Source organism: Penicillium digitatum, chromosome 1, assembly GCF_016767815.1.
Source record: "Penicillium digitatum chromosome 1, complete sequence".
NCBI lineage: Eukaryota > Fungi > Ascomycota > Eurotiomycetes > Eurotiales > Aspergillaceae > Penicillium > Penicillium digitatum.
Genome location: NC_089384.1, coordinates 2778927 through 2793806, shown reverse-complemented (window position 1 = coordinate 2793806; position 14880 = coordinate 2778927). Strand labels below are relative to the sequence as shown.

The 14880-nt window shown below is 49.8% G+C and overlaps 6 protein-coding genes across 6 annotated transcripts; 2 read left to right on the top strand and 4 right to left on the bottom strand.

Moving 5' to 3' along the window:
* Positions 1-585: 585 nt before the first annotated feature.
* On the bottom strand, positions 586-4204 carry Pdw03_3291 (Translation elongation/initiation factor/Ribosomal, beta-barrel; the record flags this gene model as incomplete). The annotated part of the gene is made up of 6 exons (XM_014676851.2): positions 586-965; positions 1076-1389; positions 1455-2975; positions 3031-3971; positions 4053-4073; positions 4142-4204. The coding sequence occupies 6 exons, from the start codon at positions 4202-4204 to the stop codon at positions 586-588; spliced, it is 3240 nt and encodes a 1079-aa protein (XP_014532337.2).
* Positions 4205-4585: 381 nt separating this feature from the next.
* Positions 4586-5115, bottom strand: Pdw03_3290 (ribosome assembly protein 1; the record flags this gene model as incomplete). Its single annotated transcript, XM_014676852.1, has 2 exons — positions 4586-5031; positions 5088-5115. The coding sequence occupies 2 exons, from the start codon at positions 5113-5115 to the stop codon at positions 4586-4588; spliced, it is 474 nt and encodes a 157-aa protein (XP_014532338.1).
* A 463-nt stretch (positions 5116-5578) lies between these two features.
* On the top strand, positions 5579-7248 carry Pdw03_3289 (Cell cycle control protein (Cwf8), putative; the record flags this gene model as incomplete). Its single annotated transcript, XM_014676853.1, has 5 exons — positions 5579-5591; positions 5666-5710; positions 5764-6199; positions 6260-6723; positions 6782-7248. 5 exons carry the CDS (start codon positions 5579-5581, stop codon positions 7246-7248), a joined length of 1425 nt encoding a protein of 474 aa, XP_014532339.1.
* Positions 7249-7745: 497 nt separating this feature from the next.
* Pdw03_3288 (Zinc finger, RING/FYVE/PHD-type) lies at positions 7746-8864 on the top strand (the record flags this gene model as incomplete). Its single annotated transcript, XM_014676854.2, has 4 exons — positions 7746-7790; positions 7883-8692; positions 8753-8781; positions 8840-8864. The coding sequence occupies 4 exons, from the start codon at positions 7746-7748 to the stop codon at positions 8862-8864; spliced, it is 909 nt and encodes a 302-aa protein (XP_014532340.2).
* A 1614-nt stretch (positions 8865-10478) lies between these two features.
* On the bottom strand, positions 10479-11184 carry Pdw03_3287 (Tyrosine-protein kinase, receptor SEA; the record flags this gene model as incomplete). Its single annotated transcript, XM_066100449.1, has 3 exons — positions 10479-10916; positions 10997-11080; positions 11146-11184. 3 exons carry the CDS (start codon positions 11182-11184, stop codon positions 10479-10481), a joined length of 561 nt encoding a protein of 186 aa, XP_065955849.1.
* Positions 11185-11994: 810 nt separating this feature from the next.
* On the bottom strand, positions 11995-14385 carry Pdw03_3286 (Protein kinase-like domain; the record flags this gene model as incomplete). The annotated part of the gene is made up of 2 exons (XM_066100448.1): positions 11995-12301; positions 12362-14385. 2 exons carry the CDS (start codon positions 14383-14385, stop codon positions 11995-11997), a joined length of 2331 nt encoding a protein of 776 aa, XP_065955848.1.
* Positions 14386-14880: the final 495 nt, after the last annotated feature.

Here is a 14880-nt window from a genome sequence, read left to right as displayed (position 1 = left end):
CAGGATCCCGCTTGGGCATGACGACTTCCATGTTTCACAAAGCTGGGAACCCGTCCCCATTTGACACGATCAAATTACACCAATGTGTACTTCTGGACATGTGTATCGTTGACAGTGATAACGATTTCAGAATAAAGATTCCGAACGGAGACAGGATTGAAAAATCCATGTCATTCACGCCCTTTCTTTTCCTTCGATCCTCGACCACAGTCTGCCATGCTGTGGTCACTTTTTTCTTCGCCTGGCGTTCCAAGTAGAGAGGCGTCACCGCTGCTACTCGTAGACCCTACTGGGTAACCCTCCTTAGTATACACGGTCGAGACCTATGCCATGTCGGACTGTGTTTGTCAAGAGAGGGAGATTGAAGTTTCTTTTTTGAAGAGCACGCAGAGGACTCTCATCTTCTGTGAACCTCCAATTTTTCATCTGTTGTGCCGAAGTCTACTCAGTGCGACTCAACAGATGTTTTCGGAGTGACATCCCCAATCCATGCATCACATCCATGGCAATCCTAGAAACCCCCCAAAATGAAATGCACTTAAATTTCCCATTTTTGACTCTACCAGAGTAAATCCTACACCGACTTTACTTCTTCAATGTCTTCTGTTTCTCCGCGTCAATCAACTTACGTCCTTGAACAACCAAACCCTTGCGATTGCGCACAGCATCCATATACCGCTTAGCAACATTCTGCTTATCCGCTAGTTCACCCAGATCCTCAAGTTCTTCTTCGGTAGCAGGCACCCAGAATGGATCCTCGTCGAGAGCCTCGAAGCCTGCAAAAATCAGTTGCGGTTGCGCGGCGCCGGACGTCCGCTTGCGGATCTCCTCGGCGAACCCGAATGACTCGGCGACGGGGAGGAGAGCGAGAATTGTGAAGAATGGCGTGCCTTCTTTCATGATTTCGGAGAGAATGCGGCCTCGGCGGCGGGTGATTACTGCGTAGACGCGGCCTAGGACTTCGGCTTTGGTGGTGAAGATGGCGTGTCAGTTGTGGGTTTGTTTTTGCATGTGGGGTATAGAATGGTGTGAAGGTAGGTTAGGCAATAAGAAGGGAAAGATAAAAGATACTGACTGGTAGCTTGGATCTCGCAACTGTACATTGCGAGCATGATGCGAGGACTCCAGTCTAGGAAACCAGCCGAGATGCCTTCACGGACCAGTCTGATTGACTCGCCCGTCAATCGGCCCATGTCAAGCTCATCGCTTGCATTAGACTGAACAGATAGGTCTTCCAGGAACACGGCCACACCTTGCATAGGCTCCTGGCACAAGGGGCCTTGGCCCGTTGCGAGCTGGAAGGCATATGCGATCTTGTCGTTGAAGTCCCGAACGAGTAGTGCTTGTTGGTTTTCAGCATCAATCTGTTGCTTGGCGTCATCAACCAAGCTAGAAAGGAGATGTTAGATTCGAATGACAAGCGCAGTGCTTTTTGAACCTCTCTATATACTCACAATTTCTCGCATGTGTTGACTGCAGTTGCATCAACAAGAATGTTAGGACCGACTCTTCGGGGTCCAAAAGCGGTGATTCGGTTGACGACGTTCTTCCATAGTTCCTTGTCTTCCTTGACCTCCTCGTTGAACAACTTGTCTAATCCCTCGCGGAAGTCCTGCTTTGAGAGAATTTGGCCTTCAGGCGCCTCGCCAGTACCGTCAACGACAGCTTCGGCTGCGTTCTCGGTCTCTGTCTTGCCTTCAGCCTCTGAGCGCTTCTCCAATTGGAGCTGCTTAATAGTTCCGACTTGTTTGGTCAGGAATTCCGTCACGGCCTCTGGCATCGGAACCACGCGCAGACGAAGGGTCATTTGCTTAGAAGCGGAAACCGTCAAAACGGCTCCACGTCCTAGCTCAGGATTCTTGGGTGCGGCCATCTCGGGGCCATAAACAATAGTTTCACGGTAGGGAACGATAGCCTCGCCGGTCTGGATTTCGCAACGCGCGAAACGCTCCCGTAGATCTGTCACACAACGCTCCAAATGCAGTTCACCTGCTGTGAGGATAACATGTTCACCGCTAGGGAGCACTTCGTACTGCGCACAAGGATCACTCTGTTCCAGCAAGCGCAGACCGTTGACCATTTTGCTCAGGTCTGCTGGATTGACTGGTTCCAGCGCGACTCGGACGATGGGCGGCATACTCAGTGAAACGCCGGCCAAGTTGATACTTCCATCCAATCGGCTGCAGAGGGTACCTGTCTTCAAGACGTGGCCTGCAAGACCTCCAATTCCGAACACCACACCGGCTGGTACGGACTTAAGGGGCTCGAGAGCCCGGCCCATCATCAGGTACAAGTCCGTGACTGTGACTTTCTTTGGCTCCGGGCTGGCGTGCGGGTGGGCTGGGGAGAACTTGGGCGGGAGAACATAGATCTCATCACCAACTGAAAGAGTTCCAGAATAGAGTCGGGCGAAACCAATGAGATGGTCAGGGTCGTCCTTCTCCACTGGCTCTTCTGGTTCCTCGGTCGTTTCAGTGATCAATGAGGTGGTTTCGAAATATGATGTCATGCGCTCAAAGTCATCCTCCTGTCCATTACTGCGGGCCTCTGCCTGCATCTTTGCAATTTCCTCTCGCTTCCGGCGCGCAAGCTCAAGGGCTTCGGCCGCAGTCATGGCACCTTCGCTACGCTTCTTGTTAGATAGAAGCTCGCTCTCCGGGATCGCAACCATCTTGCTGACGTATGCCACCACAGGTTGTTCAGGTCCTGTCTTGAAATCCACCATGGCAGTCTTGATATCATCGGCAATGAAAGCAGCACCGGGGGATGTCTTGATCATTTCCGGTAGTCGAGCAGCTTGCGCAGCGGGGGGACTGGGGAGATACTCAATGACGGAAACCAGCAGGGCAGTAGATAGTGGCAGCCATTGAGAGAACAGTGCATTCATAATGTTCCTCGGATCACGTCCGCGCAAGACATATACTGGGATGTTAATGTTGAGTGATTTGGTGATCTTCTCCAACAATATTGGGTCGCTAGGAAAGGTCAATATCAGCGTAGACACGATGGCTAGATTCATTATCAACTTACCCTTTGCCCTTATCACCCCCTGTGGTGGCTTGGTAAGCTGCCCAAATACTATCCAAGACCAATTGAACGAACATGGGCTTCAAAGCACGTCCCTTCAGATGCTTCACACCCAAGACACGCTTCGTTTTGGGGTCCAAGTAATAATCACCCCAAAGCACTTTTTCCAGAACTGTTCGTTTAATCCCGAGTTTCCTCTCGTAAATAGAGGCGAACTGCCGGATTGTGAAAGCCCAGCCATCGACAGCACTGCAGAAGATGACGTTGTTTTTCTCGGGTGCGAAATAAAGATCCTCGTCATCGCGCTCCTCAAATTCAGTTCCTTCATTGATGCTCTGTGCAGACTCATCCTCTGTCGACGGCTTTTTGCTGTCCTGGTCTCGAGCAGCTGCAGCGTTGAGACGGTCTTCCATACGTTCACGCCACTGCAAATCTTCTTCCATGCGTTCACCCTGGTAGAAACTACCGATGACAGCATTGACCTGTTCCAACAGTCGACTAAGATGCGAGAAAGCCTCAGCAGGGCTCATCTTCAGCTCTGTTACCAAGCGGTCCATCTTGTTTATAACCAGGATCGGCTTCAACTGCTCGACCCAAGTCTGTCGCAACACAGTCACGGTCTGACTACAGACACCTTCGACTGCGTCAACGAGCACAACTGCACCATCGCAAAGACGAGATGCAGTTGAGACCTCGCTGCTAAAATCAATGTGACCAGGCGAATCGATCAGGTTGATCAGATACTCCTTGGGCACTGGCTCTGCGTCCGGGCTTGGACGGCGGAGCATCGAGAAGAACAGTGAGATGGCTGAAGACTCCATTGTGATCCCTCGAAGCTGCTCATCTGGACGAGAGTCCAGATAGCGGATCTTACCGGCCAGCTTTGGTGAGATGATGCCATTTGTGGCAATAAGACTATCTGTCAATGATGTCTTGCCGTGATCCTAGAAATGCAAAAGAAAAGGTGATGAGGATTTTTTTAAATTCGTGTAGGACAAAAATCGGTGTGTAGTTCTCTGACTTACAACGTGTGCCAAAATGCAGATCTGGTGGCTTGAGATTAGTATAGGGCCCTGACATCAGAGATCAGAGTGGGATGGAGGGGCACACGCACATTTCTTATGTCCTCGGGCTGCCGTTGTAGGCGGACCAACTGGTCGACATTAACAACAGGCATCTCGGCTGATACTGAGACCCAGAGCAGGTTTGTAAAGAAGAAAGGCGACTGGATCCCGCAAGAGAAAAAAAAAAGTTGCAAAAAAAGTTGCTGATAAAGATGCATGCGCCCTTGGCCCAGACCGTCAACAGCACTCTAATTTTTTTTTTTCAGTCCGATTCTTGAGCTGGGTGGATTTATATCTTGTAGACTGGATATTGACATTACTACCAGGGTATTCTTCTACGTGATGACATTGACCTTAACAGTACATAGAATCTCCGTTGTGACTGGATCCTGGTTCTATTGACTCATCATGAGTCCTCAAATATTTCCACTGAGTCAAAGGTTCAAGACCTGGAAACTGGGGCAAATACTCTGATTCTCAGCTTCGCTCGGCTTTCATTCCTCGTCGAAGGATAGCTTGATCTTCTTAGGCTTCTTAGATTTCTTCGAAGCCGCCTTGGGCTGGACTTCTTTAGCTTCGGCCTTGTCCTCACCCACCACCTTGGCCTGTTTTCGTTTCCTCTGACCCCCAATCTCAGTGAGATTATTCTGTTTGCTGATGGAAGCTTCTGTTTGGGATTTCACATGATCGCCAGTGGAGTTGTCCATCGCTGAGTCTCCGGCCTCCCCCTCTTCTTTTGGGCCACTTTCACCAACCATTGCCTTGTATTCCTCTTTGGAAATCACTTCGTTGCTGTCTTCATCGATGTAGGTAGGCTCGTCATCATCGTCGTCATTATTGACTTTGAGTCTGGTCGGTCGTAAGGCAGGTCGCTCCAAGCGACCGGTGTTGTCTCCATACTGGCCCCGGAGTTTCTGGAGGAACGCAGGCTGCTTTGCATCTGTATAACAGATCAGATTGATATAGCATACACAAGAGAGGCGGGAAAAGACATACCATATTCAAACTTTGGGTTCTTAGGCATGGTGGGAATGTTGCATTCGACTGCTAGCTTTCCAGTGAAGCTTTGTACTTGTGCTGCCCTGCACCTATCTTGTAGATCATTGAGAAAAGTATATTTTGCCCATGAAAAAAGACAAGTAGAGGCTTTATGTGCAAAAGCAAGAATTGGATGATTGCAAAAGTCGATAGCTGCTGGCCTCTACAGCGGGGTTTTGCGATTGTCCAGATTCTGAACCCCGATTGGTTCGAAACTCTCACCGCGGGGCTCTCCGCCTTTATACCACTTACATTTCGATACGAAGCGCTCGATTTCTCTGCCGGACAGTGTTTGCCAGACTTACGTCACTGCTGGTCGGAATATCCCATCCTACTACACCGCCCTCAACTCAAAACGCTAAACCGCAATAGGACACATCAAAAAGTCCAAGGAGCCGCTCCGCGTCAAGTCCTCTCCATCAACCCTCATCAATCAATCTCAAATAACTATGCTTTGTGCTAGTGAGTGACTTACAGTCAATCGCAATTTGTCATTCTTCTTTGAACAGAGTTTTCTAACCAATCTTTTCTCATAGTCTCCGGAGAAGCACCCCAAGTGCCCGTCGTCTCTACCAAGAGTGGTACGTACTCCAAGTCACCTTGCGCGCACGACATTAATCTCATAATGAAACAGGCAGTGTGTTTGAAAAGCGCCTCATTGAGGCTTACATTACTGAGCATGGCAAAGATCCCGTGAACGGCGAGGAGCTTACCACCGACAATCTGATCGATCTCAAGTCGCAACGCGTTGTCCGACCCCGACCCCCTACCCTCACATCTATCCCGTCTCTTCTCGGCGTTTTCCAAGAAGAATGGGATGCTTTGGCCCTAGAAACCTTCACTTTGCAGCAAAATCTGGCACAGACAAGACGTGAGCTAAGTTTGGCGCTCTATCAGCACGATGCCGCAGTGCGGGTGATCGCGCGCCTGACGCAGGAGAGGGATGAGGCCCGCGAGGCACTTTCGAATGTTTCCGTTGATACTACTCGCGCTGGAGGCGAAGCTATGCAGGTGGACTCCACGGGCTTGCCCCAGGCAATGTTGGAGCGGATTGAGAACACACAGGCAGCGTATGTGGAACTGCTCTTTGACCTTGTGTACTTTTGGACCAACGGCTAATGATTAGACAGGCTACAAAAGACCCGGCGTAAGCGTGCAGTCCCTGAGGGCTGGGCCTCCAGTGAGACTGTTTCCACATTCAAACCAACTGAGACCTCCGAGCCTCTCTACCCCGGTGGCCGCACTTTGGCTATCAACTCGACTGGTGAGCTGGCCCTCGTTGGTGGTGTTGATGGTGTGGTTGGTGTATACTCGCTCTCCCAGAAGAGTGTGGTACAGACCCTCAAGACAGATGGCCCAGTCACGGATGCGACATGGGCAGGAAACAAGGCTGTTGTGGGCTCCTCCACGGGCTCCGTCAAGGTCTTTGAGAATGACGCCGAGGTTGTGAGCTTCGCCTCCCACGCTGGTGAGGTTACAGCTGTCACAGTTCACGCTACTGGTGACATTGTTGCCTCAGTTGGTGTCGACAAGAGTTATGTGCTTTATGATCTCACCACGAACACTGTGGTTTCCCAAATTTTCTGCGATGCAGGTAAGAGGTCACCGTATAGAATACATGTTCAAGCGTGAAACTAATCACTTTTGCTCAGCTCTACTGTCTGTCAACTTCCACCCCGACGGCCACTTGATCGCAGCCGGTGGCGCAGACGGACAAGTCAAGATCTTCGATGTCAAGACTGGTGGCGCTGCTGCGGACTATGCAATGTCGGGCCCAGTCAAATGCTTGTTCTTCTCTGAGAACGGTACATACCTCGCTGCGGTGGCCGCGCAGTCTACTACTGTCTCGATCTGGGATCTTCGCAGCTCCAAGGAAACCAAGGTGCTGGACACAGGAAGCCAGATTGACTCGATCTTCTGGGACTACACTGGCCAGTTCCTCTTGACTGGTGGACCCAGCGGGGTGACTGTCCAACAATACTCCAAGGCATCCAAGGCGTGGTCAGAGCCTCTGCGGAGTGCAGTCCCTGCTACCTCAGTTGCTTGGGGATCAGCTGCTCAGAGCATTGTCGCATTGAATGAGGCGGGTGTGGTCACAGTGCTGACAGCACAGTCATGATCACCAGGAAAATACTGTAATACTAGAGCATGCTATCTTCTGGATTTTCTATGGTGTTTGTTTTGAAACTGCAGCTCTTAATGCGACACAATTCACAGACAGTGGATCCATGGATATTCCAAGGTCACAGGTATACTTAAGTCATGAATGAAAAGCCACATCGTGAATTCTTTTTCTCACTCACATATTGCTATAAAACTATAAAACTTGTGGAACACTCCTTATGGATAACCACAAATCTCTACAGAAACGAGTTAAATATCTGCTGCCAGAGCCACTTCGTCTTGTCAACTTTGGAATGCGCTCAACACCACCCGTCAGGCAAACCTTACTAATGAGCCTACACCGCATTATAGCCCTGGCAGAACTCGACCGCCTTGCGACTCGGCCTAGAAACAAAGATGGGCTCTAATCTTGCCATTTTACCTCCCTGGTGGCCTCCAATTTCTCCTTTGTCTGTGAACCCCCATTCTTTGACTTCAGGAACAGGCCCTGAAATGAGTGAAAACTCTGGCGTCCAGTTTATGGGCGCCAGGACCAAGGTAAGCCTTCATCCATCGTGAAACGGGCGGGGCACCTGATCAGATCACCAAGAACCTTGGAACCCAGCTAACGAGATTCCTATTTCTCTCAGCGAACACATCGCCAAATGGCCAGTGAAAACGATGGAAGTGGCGATGCCGCTTGGGAGCAGCATTTTCACCCCCGTCGCTCCGACCACGCTCGATCTGAATCTACCCGCTTGCCACCCAGAAGACATCGAGATGGGTTCGATTACCGACGGCCAGCGATACTATCCCCTGGAAACAATGTCGTTATCGACTTGACAAATGACCCAGACTCTCCTCCTTCACGAAATGTGACATCATTTCCCGGTCCTCTACACACCCCACACCCGCACCGTCCGAGATTACGATTTCCACGAGATTTGATGAACCACACGACCCCTGCGACTGATCGCCCGACAGTGATTGATCTGGAAGCGGAGACAATGGGTGGATCAGTAGATTTTTCGCCGAACAATGGAGATGTTCAGATTGTCGGCTCTTCTTCCGTCAGACCGAGACCAATAGAACCCAGATATCTCGACAACAATGGTATTCCAATGCACTTTCGTCCTCTCATACAGCCTTCGAGAGTATTGGAACTTGGGCGAGCTAGAAGAGGAATGCCCGCAAGGTCGTACTTTCGTTCGGAGGAGGACCTACTTTCGCTCGTGTCTGACACTCTTCGTTATGGAGTACCCGCCCTTGACTATAATCCACCTAGTCAGCCGGCACCCCAGTCTCGCCGATCATCATATAAAGGACTAAGCCCAGCGCCCGAAGGATTTACTCGCCTCTTGGCAGAAGATGACGTGCCTCTCTGCCCGAACTGCCAGGACGAGTTGGGAACCGGAGAAGGGCTGAAACAACAGATTCACATTGCAAAGCCGTGTGGCCATGTGAGTATTTTTCATCTTGAGTTGATGAAAACCATCACCTAAACTAACGTTTTCAATCAGGTCTATTGTGGCGAGTGTGCTGGGAATCGGTCCATCTCCAGGTCCAAAAAGAGAACTTCAAAGACTAAGCCGTTCTCAAGGTGCCAGGTTGCAGGTTGTAATAAACCTGTAAGCAGCCCGACAGCCATGTACCACCTTTATCTGTGATTTACCCTGGGCATTGATTTTTCGGGCACTCATTTGCATTCCGGTGTTATGGCCATCTTCTTTTCTCATTCTGTCGATACCCAAAATGCATTGAACTGGCAGGCGTTTTTTTTTTTCAACAATGATTTGTTCGGGTCTCCCGTGACTTACACATGGCGTTATGACCTCAGGAGTTTCGCAACTCATCATTCATCTTATGCAGAACGTTATGAATTCCGTCGTTCAATCGGGTACCTGGTATATAGGCACCTCTACAATGCTGTACATAGCATAATTCTTCTGCTAGGGCTTTCCATCATCTTACTTTCCATTTTAGCTGCCTCAAAGTCACGGCTCAGTGCCATCACGTGACGGATCCATGACCTAAATCGTTGTGATGGCGTACCTGGGCCCAAGTTCACTTGACCGCTTCTAAACTTAGGTAGAGGTCAAAGCGACATCATTTGGTGATACTGAACATTTGCAATACTTTTCCCCGAGCTTTGCCACTTGCGAAGTAGACGAATACGTGAAAGCCGTGTCAGAACGTTGTCCTAGTTCCGTGTTGGAGAGTACGCGGTTTTCTCTTAAGAAAGTGGAGAAGTAGGTCATTGACGATCCTATCAAGAAGATAGCGATAACCTGAAACCCCTACAACGAGAGAGTTGATGACTACTTGCATCAATATATGCTCGATATCACCACCTGTGTGCTGCACAGCGGGTCACATCATTACAGTTTGCCGCAGTCTAGGGCTCTCTTTCATCAGAATAACCCCGAGGCTACTTTATATCCGTGCCAATGTCAATGCCTCTTGTGGGCCCTTTTGGGAGAATGGGAGAACTGCTTCGAAGGAAGTGGCTGAGTATGGCCGTGCTGCGTTGACATGCTACACTTGCTGCTGACCGCAAAGAGATTGGATTGAGGGTCATAGTAGATTGCAATTTATTTGAGCTCGCGAGCGGGCTGATCAATCCGGTTGCTATTACTAAGCAACGAAGATGGCCTGTGAGGTCCCATGGTTCGGCACTGTAGCCCTTAACATGCTGCTGTAATTATAACTTGCAGAACATTCTTTCGAGAAATAGGAGCGTTCAATCATGCGAATCTTACATTTCACTATCTGAGTATTCCCTGGATCGATCGGAAATACACTCCAGGGAAGCTTGATTTCTTCCTGTCATTTTCCCTCTGGTTCGCTTGATGGTGGCTCTGATACAGTAGCGCCATGACTGTCAAAACGAAGACTCTGGAACCATGAATGGTGTAGCGCATCGGTGGCGCTGATCCACAGCTCTGGTCGCAATTGCAGCTTGTGCTCTAGCAGACCCGCCCCGAGAGGCTCCAGCCCGGATATCAGATATCGCAGGTCTTGGGTTGGGTAGACAGGAAAACCAGGCTCAAAATCTGGTAGCTGATTGATTCCCGGCCAATTTTCCTCGGATGGGGTGCCTCTCACTTGAAAGATCTTGAGCAGTTGATCATGGGTGGCACCCGGAAACAAAAAGTGGCCGGTGTACGTCTCGGCAATGATGCAGCCCGCTGACCAGATATCGAGGCTGGTATTGTAAGAGCGGCTCCCCAAGAGCACAACTGAAGGTCAAGGCCAGAGAGTAAGCACCTCGTTCGAGAAAATGTCGACGGGAATGCTAAAGGCGCGGGCAAGGCTAAAATCTGCCAGCTTCAGACCTCCGCCCCGGCTATTCAGCAGATTTTGAGGTTTTGGATCCCGATGCAAGATCTTATTCTCATGACAGTAGGTTATGTGGTATTCAAAGTGCTTGTTGGTAGGGAGATCAAGGGCATCACCCCGGTCGTCCATTAAGCGCTTGAGATTTTTGTCCCTGTACTCCGACACCATGATGAGCTTTTCCACGGTGGAGATCACATCGCACAAGGCCAGAATGTTCTCGTGATTGAGCTCCTTGATCAAGGAGATTTCCCGGATCGCAGTGGATGGCGTCCCTTCTTCGGTGTGGAGGTGAATCTCCTTCAAGGCAACCAACTCATTAATCTGGTTGTTTCGACCTTTATGGACCTAATCTTCTTATGAATAGATATTCTCGCAGTACGATTGAAGCTTTTCCCGGGGGTATCAAACTGATGGGGGATACCCACCCATTGCATAGGTGCCTTCACCCAGCTGGGGCCACGGTTGGCGGGGTCAACTTGACCCTTTATGGACCATTCTTGGGGTATTTTCTGAATTCTCACGCCCCCTATATGATGACAAAAGATTCACACAGGGAATCTAGGAAGGTGCGAACCTTTTCCAGTTGCTGGAACGAGTTCAAACTCTGGGACATGATGCCGGCCATTTGGCTTCCTGCAATGAGGGGGAATGGGATCAGGTCGAGACAGGTCATAAAAAGGCGAGATCGAATGACATACAGGACGAGGGGTGATCATAATTCAGGAGTATAAATGTCAAACCCGATAAACTTGGTGAAATCCCGCCCCCACTCCCACTAATCCGACGAAGCCCAGTCATTGGGCGTCTTCCTGATTAGCTGAGCCTTCCACCTTGTGTGAGTTAATCGGTCTCCCTCAGCTGAAGCCAGGGCCCCTAAATCTTTTATATCTCTTCCTTTGTTTGGAGCGAACGTCCAATTTTGGACAGAGTACTTCATTAGTAGGCACAGCCCACCAAAATGAGCCCCGTAAAGAGCACTGCTGGCAGCGGGGCGGCCCGGTGTGGATTTATTGTGGATGTATAATGAATTCTTTTGGAAGTAAACGCATGTTCTTTCAGGGGTCAGTTCGATTGACCTTCCACTATAACTACTAATCGAGCTACTGATCGAGCTGCTAACGCGATGGACATGCCGTGTGTTGCCTGAGGCTGGCTCAAGGGTTATGTTCTGAATACGCAGGCGGGAATAAGCACACATTGGGTACATGCCATTTTCTACGTAAACAGTTGTGGCTCGAAAGAAAGCCCGACTTTGATAAGAACATATAGCATATGAGAGAAGCAATCTGTCACGGAGAACAACAAGTCATTGAAAATATCGACATTAGGTCGAAGGAGGCGGGGAACGGCATTTAGAAGCGAGTAGCGAGTACAAAGATATTGGAATGAAACAAATAGAAGAAAAGACGCGAATCGTCACGTTTCAGGGGACACGAAGACGTTTCGTAGGTTTCGCCTCCGTTCCACAGTGTCGTCGCTTGGAGTTTTGGAGTCGATGCCGATTTGGCCGATTTCTCAAAGAAATACGGTGAAAGTCGATGATCAAGGCCCGTCCTAGTTCCTCATTCCAAAGGACATTGTCATGCCGAAAATCTTCGTGGATAATTCCCAAAGATCTGATTTCCTTGCAAGATTTGCGGATCTCTTCGCGAAGCAAAGGCGATAGCTCCATCGTAGATATACTTTCGCCACCCCATCCCATGAGAAGCATGTGACGGATTTCCCCGGCTCTATGAAGAAAGTAAATTTTCGCCAAGTCGACTGTGCCTAAAAAAACGGGGACGGCCGACCCTTGAACTTTCCGTAGGATATGATATACCTGCGCTTCCCCGGAGACCTCTTTCCACAATCCAGACGTGGTTCCTTTCCCGATAACAGTATAGCCATATGCGGCACAGGTCAATTTAAAGGGAGCACCGTATGATCCGCGCCTTCCAAAGGGTATACATCGGTCAATGTTTTCGTCTAATTCTGCTTTTATCAGGTTCACCAGATCCTCTGATTTGATAAGATGCTTGAAGGTATCTCCGCCTTGACGATGGAGTGTTACATTTGGGCAACGGTCATCCAGAATGCCTCCAGTCTGCAGCCCAAGCAAGCACTGCTGTGTGCAAAACTGCGCATTGTGGCGCTGTGACTGATTGCACTGATATTGACTGGATTCGGAACGACCTGTAGCTTGTCGGGCAGACGGTGAGGACATGACTTGACTGAATCCGCGCTTCCTTCCCGTTGCGTGGTTCGGATCGGAGTCAGATAGCTCCGGCGACTGGGAGCGGTGTTGCTCATTAGGAGGTGCACAGGTAGCATAGGATCTAGTGGGCACTCGACGGCCGTCCGTTGTGGGCGAATCCGGTGAAGATGACGGTAGCGCGTAAGATGAGCCAGATTCTGGACTCGGGAAATCCATAGTTGTACTGTCGGAATGTATAGCAATCTGCTCTAATTCTGTATTGGAAAGTTGAGAACGAGCGTGGTTAAAACTAGTCTCCCAAGTACGAAGACGAGGTCGCACGGAATTCCTCCATTCCTGGTCGCGAATAGGCGAACGGAAAGCCATCAAACATAGGCATAGAGTCCGTGCAACGGAAGTTCGCGGTTGCTGGAAAAAATCTCCGTCTTCGGAAATTATCTCGCTATTAGGATCACATAAAAAGTATTCAAGCGTGCTAGGATTATCATAGGGAACACGGAGGAGAACCCGAGCGATCCCGTTAGTCACGTAGGAAAATTCAAGCCCTTCTTGGATCATCACATGATACTCCTGGACAAGAGCAGAGCAACTAAGTCGAGCTGCATTGTACCTCAATTTTGCTTCCTGGTTTGTGGGTATCTTATTCGACCGGACTAAATCATTCCATAAATTCATTGGCCGAAGTCCGGTTCGAAGGGCTGCAACCGGAAGCTTATGCGGTGGCTTATATTCGACTGTCGTAAGGATAGTTTCGGTGATACCATCGGCACGATGGATATAGATTTGATCGGGTCTTGGGTGGTATGTGCTTGAAGGTTGGCTCGTATCCGTCTCAATAGCTGTATTCTCGGTCAAGGAGTTGGTGTGGTTGCTGAGCCGAATGCCATGGCCAAGGCCGAACTCTTCACAAGCAGCAGGTATTTTGCATAGCTCCGCTATAATATGGTAGACGTGTTTCTCCACTGCGAGTCTCTCATAAGCCTCCAGTTCTTGCTCGCTGCTTATAGGTGTGTAGCTAAATTGTTGAGCTAACCCTTCTAGCTCTTGCAAAGAAGAGAATAGACGCGGCGCCCCCCCCGGTACCAACTGTAGGAAGCTACAGACGGTCCTATAGAGAACCGACTGTTGTTCTGAACAGTCCGTCCAATGCTCTAATCGTGTCGGGCAGTATTTGCCAGTGGGCAAGGGGACTTTCCCTCTAGTCGAGCGAGATGGTGTCTCGACCCTCAAGGGTCGGGAGAGCAAGTTGTGGGAAAGTCGCAAGAAATCCACGAAAGTGGTTGGCTGAGTTCGCTCTTCAGCTCGCTCTCGTCTCTCTTTCTCCTGCCGGCCTTCCTCTTCAGCTCGCTCTCGTCTCTCTTTCTCCTGCCGGCCTTCCTCTTCAGCTCGCTCTCGTCTCTCTTTCTCCTGCCGGCCTTCCTCTTCAGCTCGCTCTCGTCTCTCTTTCTCCTGCCGGCCTTCCTCTTCAGCTCGCTCTCGTCTCTCTTTCTCCTGCCGGCCTTCCTCTTCAGCTCGCTCTCGTCTCTCTTTCTCCTGTCGGCCTTCCTCTTCAGCCTGCCTCCGTCTCTCTTCCGTCTGAAGATAAAGAAATTTGTAGTCTGGGGAGTTGTGGTCGGCCATGGCGGTTGGAAAGGGGATAATAGTAGTTTGTTGTGACTGGGCTCGACGGAATTCATCCAGGAGAATGAGGTCAGCTGATCAAGGCTCCCGGTAGAGGTGTTTTTCCGTGAAATGTTCCCCACAAAAGTGTTGATTCTCAAAACATTTCAACCATGTTGTACAACGTTAGAGTCATAATTTTATCGCTCCATCCCATCTTGATGCTTGATGATAATTCGTGGACAGGTAGAATCGAGCATCATCGCAAAAAAATTTAGTCAAGATGGCAAGCAAGACAATCTCTTCCATCAAAAAAAGCTCTTCCTACCACAACTTTCTCTGAATCGGTCATTTCCGGAACAGGCTTTATGGGCTGACGGTCATCAAATTCATGTCCTTTCATTCTTGAGGGCGTGTGTTTCTTTTGGATTTGACATTTTGTACCTCCAGCGAGCGCCACCACCGATTAGCAGCAGTACCATCAAAACATTGAGCGTCATCGCTGTCGCTTACTAC